Raw genomic sequence first — 7240 nt, 5'->3', positions numbered from 1 at the left:
CCCGATTGAAGCCTAAAAAACCAAGATATTAGTAGAAATAAAATAACACCAACCTGTGTTTAAGGCCATTTCCTCCTTTGTACTATTTTTGTTAATTTTGTGGTATGATTCTCATACCAAATTTACAGCACTCATGACTTGCCCTTCCATTTAAATTATGGTAAAATAGTAAAAATGTAAAATGATGTTGGACGCCAATATCTCACAACTCATAGAAAAATCGGGAAGTGAAATATGAATTTTAAGAAAAACTTAGTGGTTTAGTTCTTATGTATTTCATTTCACTGCTTTCTTAAAACTGATTCAGGAAGATGAAAAACATGTTTCTGGCATTTTTAATTCAGTGAATAAATTGCTTGGGAATGATAATCATGATGTGCTGATGGTATAATTTTTGTTATGATGCATACCTATGCTATCGGAAGTTTGTTGAGTTGCGTGTCAGAGTAGCTGATTGAACTTTCCAAAGCCCAAGTAATGTCTGGAGTAAGACCTCAAATTCAAACAAGTTGAAGAGGAAATGCTTAAGATGCAGGTCATGAACACAACAGAGGGAAAGGTGGAGGAGGTTTTAATCAATTTCTTCCACGATCATCATAGAAAATGTGAGACCACTGGCAAATAAAAAATGGATGAGTTTGACAGTTTGACATGGGTAACATCTCTTTACCCATCTTTCAGACTGTACAGGTAGAAACAGTCTGCAGACAGGGGTACCAGTAAAGGAGGAGGGATTACAGTGCTTATTAAAAACAGATGGTGTAATCGTGGACATCCAGCTGAGAAGAAATGTCTCTGCACCACAGTTTCTGTAGGTTTCTGTCCATGTTGTCTACCGAAAGAGTTCCTTGTTACCTGCCAATGCTGTGACATCATCACTGAAGCTGTTGCCAAGCTACCACCCCCCCCCATACATGCATGTCGATCTTTGAAAACTTCAACCACAAATTGCTTTTATTTAATTTTTTCGAAAAGTTCGTCGACTTTTTAAAAAAAAATCTGTTTATGTCGTCATTTTTTTCAATATGATTTCCTTTAGGGCTACACGGTGGTTTGAGGGTTAGCACTGTCGCCTCACAGCAGGAAGGTTTCTGGTTCAAATCTTGGATGGGGCCTTTCTGTGTGGAGTTTGCATGTTTTTCCCGTGATTGTGAGGCTTCTGGTTATGTATGCATGTATGTTATGTGTCTCAAATTATACCAAGAATATGAGCATACATTATCACAAAATTTGAGATTTCAACTACAACAATTTTCTTTCAAAAAGCCATCAGAGGATTAGCAAGGATAATCCAAATTGATAAACTTTGGCTTATAACACTTGTTAACATTTTTAATGTCCAACAAATTCTTGCAGGAGGTACAAATGTAAAAGTGCCACTGTGGTGCAAAGGTTATCTACCAATGGTTATCAATTGATCGGGATAAGATCGATAGAGTTTGCAGGATTTTAGCCTAAGTAATGCAGTGTCTATCAGGCTGCTTGTAAAATAGTTTGATGGCAATGGTAATGTTGTTTAGTTAGTACCGTGTAAACCCAATGTGCTGAACAAAGACAAAGAATGAGAGAACCACACACATAACAAACTTACACAATAATGAGATGATATTCTTTTGAGGGACATCACCGTGATAACAAATGCTGAATAAACCATTTTCTGATAGTTGAAATTGGCCCATTATGAGTTTGAAAAAGAAATATGTAAAACATACATTTGCAGGGGAGAAATTGCTCATTGGAAAAGAGCCAGACTCATTTGCATTTCATGCTTTGGTTTCCAGTTCACTGGCAGTCTCAAATATCATTTACCATCCTCCAGCTGATTGCAAATCTGGGATCTGGTTTCCTTTCTGTATCTAAATATTAATGGTCTCCATTACATGAAAATTACTTTCATCTCCGACTCACATGGAGGGATTAGATTTTAATCAACGCATTAAATATGACTTTCTATTCCTGCAGATGGGAGGAGATGTCAGGCAGTCAATTAGCATCATGCTTCATTTGCAGTCTCACAGTGAAGCCAGATAAAGTCTTTGTTATCATAGAGAGGCTGTTAGAGCATAAACAAAAAGACAAAGTGACATGTGGGAATAAGGCAGCATAATGATGAGATTCTGTCAACAATCAGCACATCAATATGACTTTGAGACAGTTCACTTTTGAGTTTTGAAACAAAAATAATATTTTAGTGGATGTTTATGTTCTACCCCTCAGACGACTAACGATTTGAACTGCTGACAACATCAGCTTTAATCTCAATCACAACTACAACATCAATATAGTTTAAACTAGTCTAAATTGACTAAATTTGTTGCGGTTGTTATTACCGTAGTATCTCTGGTCAACAAATCTTACTCTGAAGTATTTATGCAAATGCAGATAACCAGTTTTATGTTTCAATTTTCTCAAAACATACATGTAACAAAATAGTTTACACTTCCCTGCTCACCTTGACATTTCTCCATGCATTCCTTAGTTTCCTCTGAGAATGAGATATTATGGCAACAGGCAGAGCAGGCTAGTTCACTTCTCTCCAGCTAAATGTTTCAGCTCCTACCTGGGAAAATTAGATGAATAATCTCTATTGTGTACTCAAGGCCTACCTTGGGGTTAGCTGCACATGCCCAGAAAACCTCCAATCTACTCTCAGGTGTGTTCAATAAAGCTTGATTGGCTTGAAGACACACGTGTCAATTTTGTCTGTTTGGCAGGCTATTTATTATTCACTGCCAGTGGGAGTTGTGATTCAAAAATGGTTCAGTTAATGTGTTTTATCTTTGTGTTCATTGGACACATGTCTTTTGCAAGGCATCATTTTATTAATAAGCTAAGTGGTTACAACCCAGTGCCTAGGAAACCCAGTTTTGGTGTCAAGTAAGTTGCAATTGTTTTTTATATTTGTTTATTTTTCTGCATCTTCTTCTCTGGAATGGCGCTGTAATGGGAGGACCACATAAATGGGTACCCTAAATTGATGCCTTTATTTTTATATAGTCATTTAGAGTCTAATGGCCATAAAGCACAAAAAGATGTGTTTTGTGTTGACTTGTACTCTAATAGTCTGTGGACTACATGGAAGATTCTGGACAACTCCTTTCCCCTGACACTACAATTGTCAGGGGGACTTGTCAAAAATCTGCTGTAACTTGTTTCTGTAGTAACCTTGTTTTTTTTTTTTTAAATTGCAGTGTGTCCCTGTGAACCAATTAACTTTTAAATTAACCATTTTCTGCAGAACAGCATCTCGTCCTCATGAACTCCTGAACCTTTCTCTGCCAGAGTCCTGGGACTGGAGGAATGTGAATGGCATAAACTATGTTAGTCCAACTCGTAACCAACACATCCCTCAGTTCTGTGGCTCCTGCTGGGCACATGGTAGCACCAGTGCAATAGCAGGTGAGTAGGTTTCTCACAACCTCTCACTGAATGACTTGCAGCTTGTGAGAAGATGTTCTTGAAATTCAGCACTAGTGCAAGGACTAAAAGTATCTTAAAATCGAGTGCAGCATGTGACAAAGTAGTTGCTTTTCCTTCAGATCAGTCAGATTACATGGACGCTACCAAAACACTGATTTGAACTAGTTTTCTTTCCCATATCTGATTTTTCTAGATCGTATTAATATCAAGCGCCGAGGAGTATGGCCATCTGCATACCTGTCTGTGCAACATGTAATAGACTGTGCTGAGGCTGGCACCTGTCATGGAGGGGATCACCGAGGCGTGTGGGAATATGCACACAAACATGGCATCCCTGATGAGACCTGTAACAACTACCAGGCTATTGACCAGAGTAAGGGCATGATGAACTTTAAAAAACTTATTTTTTAAAGTTCTTTTTGTTAATTTTAAAATAAATTTCAGAATGCAACCCATTCAATGCATGTGGGACTTGCATGGCCTATGGGGAGTGCAGTAATGTGCAGAACTACACATTGTGGCATGTGGGTGACTTTGGACTCCTTAGTGGAAGGGCTGCTATGATGGCAGAAATCTTTACTGGTGGACCAATCAGGTAACAAAGAATTTGTGCTAGATATCTCTATCTTCAAATGGTAAGATACTGAAAAGCCTAAATTGTTTTTCTGTCCCCCAGTTGTGGCATCATGGCTACAAAAAAACTTGATGAGTACACTGGTGGTTTATATTCGGAGTATGTCAAGACTCCCACCATTAACCATGTTGTGTCAGTAGTAGGATGGGGAATGGAAAATGGCACTGAATACTGGATTGTGCGCAACTCCTGGGGAGAGCCATGGGTGAGTATTTGCATGGAGTCTCACTGCTTCACTTCAGAAGATCTGTATAATTTTAAAGTGCATTTCTATTTTCTCCTCACCCCAGGGTGAGAAGGGCTGGCTCAGGATTGTAACAAGTGCCTACAAAACAAGTGGAAACGTTTACAATCTTGCTTTGGAAGACGACTGCATGTATGGAGATGTGATTGTACCTTTAACTTATGTATAGAGGTTACTTAAACTTAACTGGACTTTTTTTTTTTATATATATATATATATAAATGCACAAACTGTTGCACATGGCGCTCAGGTTCTCAAAGCCTGGTCCCTTAAACATTTGCTGGATTCACTGAGGCCACTGAAATAAAACTTGATGCAAAATTTAACTGGATTGAATACTTTTCTTCCCATAGTTGTGACTGTTTAAATTGTTTATACAAAATGTTTAACCTCAATATTAAAGAATTATAGCTTTTCAAAGAGGACCAAATACTAGTCAAAAATCAAAGGGGTTGTCTCATCTTGAACCCTTAACTTCCACACTGAGAAAGCAAATGATTGGGATTTTACTCTTTACCTAATGAAGTGGGATGATGGGATTTCTAATGGCCATGTATAAGTATGTATCTGGTCACATGCTAATATGCATGTTGCATAGCTCTCTGCTCACTATGAAACAATTTACTTTGCTTTAATCAAACAAGATTACTGACATTGGTGTCAGTACAATAAGAAACCATTTTAGCCTGAATATTAAACTAATGGAGAGACTGGCCTAAAGTGTAACTAATGAGTGGAGGTCTTATCAAATCTTCAGGGGTAGATGGTAACATCAGTCCTGTTCAGGAACAGTCAGCAAAGAATATATGGCTCACAGACTTGTATTCGCACATGTGCACGCAGACTGGCACTTGTGTTATGTCCTTAAAGTAGTGAAACTCACTTCAGATCTCTGGACAATCTAAATGTTTCACTTAACTCTGTCTCGAATGGCACAAGGTCGAGTTGCAGAGAGTAGAAGTCACTGTATCAAAACCATCCCATATTGGATAAACAGATGATTAGCTTGGCACAACCTGCTTTAAACGTGCTTGTAGAGGGAGGCCAAACACTTTCTGCCAAAACATATGCAACAGAAGCTCTGTCTGGTTCCCAGGCTATGAACAATCCAAAACTGAGCATTGCTGTTTAGTTTTCTGAACTTAGTTTTCTGAACTAAGCAGCAAAGCTGGGTCACTAGATAATATCGACCCAGTATTTTTCTTTCCTGTGCTTGATAAATACTGAAATGCTTTAATTTAAATTCTGCCATGCTTCTGAAGAAACAGTTTAATTGCCAGTTATCTGCAGTGGCAAATGCGACAATAGTATCTGAATTTATCTTCCACAATATGGGGCCAATTTTCTTACCGTTCAGTTGGGGAACAAAAGAAAACTAAGCACTTAAATGTTTGGTTCAGGGGATGCAGCAACTATAAAAATGCAAAAGGAAAAACACAAGCTGTTTTGCTTTTTCTGCTGATATGGAAATGCTTTCCATTAACTGCAGTTTCCATTCAGCATCTCTGGGGAGAACAAAGGATAATCAAACCTTATGCAGTGCTGCTGACTTCAAGCCTCTGAACCAAGGAAAACCTTAAGCTTATAAAGCTCAGGCATGTCCAAGTGGAGGCCCACTGTGAAAACAAATATTGAGCATAATTTTCTTGTCCAATATTATGCGATTTCATATGAAATTAAATTTGCGGTTTGATTAAATTTCCAGAATGCTTTCTCATTTGCATAATCACCAGCAGAGTTCTAATGGCCATAAATGAAAACACATGGTAATCTCTGGGTCTAATGCAAAAAGATTATTTTTTTTGGTTTGACAAAAAGGTATGAAAAATGCAGGTTGCAAATGCATGAGCCATTTTCAAAGCAAGTGATTCAGCATTCATCTTCATTACAGCAATCAATACGGCGAAATTGATTTTTCAGCAATTCCTGCAAACCCATTATGTATTGTTTCTGTGATCAATATCTCACACTGTAAACATAAAGATAGAGGGTGTGGTTGGTACTTGAAAAGAGTATCACTGAGCTCTTTAGGTGGTGCAGAGGCCTGGAATATAGGCTTTAATAGAGCTGGAGGGAATATCCACTACAAAAGTATATTTGAGCAAGCCACTGTTATTTAGTTACACTTATGGCAGCATTGCAGGACTACACAAAAAACCTTCCCTGTGTGCTTTGTGAAATCCCCCATCATGGCAGGGGCCTTGAAGAGTATCCAGGGCATATCCAGACAGCCACATTTCACTGAGCTCCCTGTTTTAGCTTGTGAAGTTACAGGCATCTGATCTGATGTTAATGATTCAAAACATGCTCAAGTGAAACTTTTAAAATACCAATGACTGAAGAACATATGCAATAATGTTAGAAAAAGAGGATTTCTTGTCTTCATGCATTCCACAATATTCTTAATAATTCTTAAATCAAATTACTTAAAATAATATATGTGAGAATAATGTGAGAAATATGTTCTACTGTTTGCAAGAAGAAATGATAATTATCATAATTCACAAAGCATCAGTGGGAGATTAGCACAACAAGATGGTATCGGATATTATATTCTGAATCTCATCAAAATGCTTGATTGAGATCATTTGCTTTGCAGGTTACATCAAAAGAATTCTGATTATAACACTGAGTCCTTGATGGAAATATAATCTGATTATTAGAAATGGTGTTCTCCTTGGACATTCACCACTTATCCTGTTGATCTGTTTTTTCGCTCTCTGTCAAGCAAAAAAACACTTACACAACAATCACTTAGCCAGTGTGATTCCTAAATCGATTTATAGCCACAGCCATCCTGCTGGTTTTACACATCATTCCCCTGCTAATCTCACTTCCTTGTCCAACATACTGACGCAACCTCAAGGCAACAACAGAATTAGCTTTGTTTAATGGATGAGTATTAATCCCTCTTAGTCAAAACAAAATTAGGGAATAATGTG

General features: G+C 37.8%; 1 protein-coding gene across 1 annotated transcript; it reads left to right on the top strand.

The window, feature by feature from the left end:
• Positions 1 to 2755: 2755 nt before the first annotated feature.
• On the top strand, positions 2756 to 4467 carry LOC140318498 (cathepsin Z-like). The gene is made up of 6 exons (XM_072396330.1): positions 2756 to 2877; positions 3239 to 3399; positions 3614 to 3793; positions 3865 to 4015; positions 4097 to 4259; positions 4345 to 4467. Exons 1-6 carry the CDS (start codon positions 2756 to 2758, stop codon positions 4465 to 4467), a joined length of 900 nt encoding a protein of 299 aa, XP_072252431.1.
• Positions 4468 to 7240: the final 2773 nt, after the last annotated feature.

The sequence above is a fragment of the Leuresthes tenuis genome, unplaced genomic scaffold (genome assembly GCF_036924035.1).
Source record: "Leuresthes tenuis unplaced genomic scaffold, fLeuTen1.0.hap1 SCAF_11, whole genome shotgun sequence".
Classification (NCBI taxonomy): domain Eukaryota; kingdom Metazoa; phylum Chordata; class Actinopteri; order Atheriniformes; family Atherinopsidae; genus Leuresthes; species Leuresthes tenuis.
This window is presented reverse-complemented; position numbering and strand designations above follow the sequence as displayed.

Excerpts from the sequence above, each read along its gene's own strand:
- LOC140318498 (XM_072396330.1), top strand. The coding sequence starts at position 2,756 with ATGGTTCAGTTAATGTGTTTTATCTTTGTGTTCATTGGACACATGTCT. Across the intron at positions 2,878-3,238 it reads AAACCCAGTTTTGGTGTCAA|AACAGCATCTCGTCCTCATG; the intron begins GTAAGTTGCAAT and ends CATTTTCTGCAG. Across the intron at positions 4,260-4,344 it reads ACTCCTGGGGAGAGCCATGG|GGTGAGAAGGGCTGGCTCAG; the intron begins GTGAGTATTTGC and ends TCCTCACCCCAG.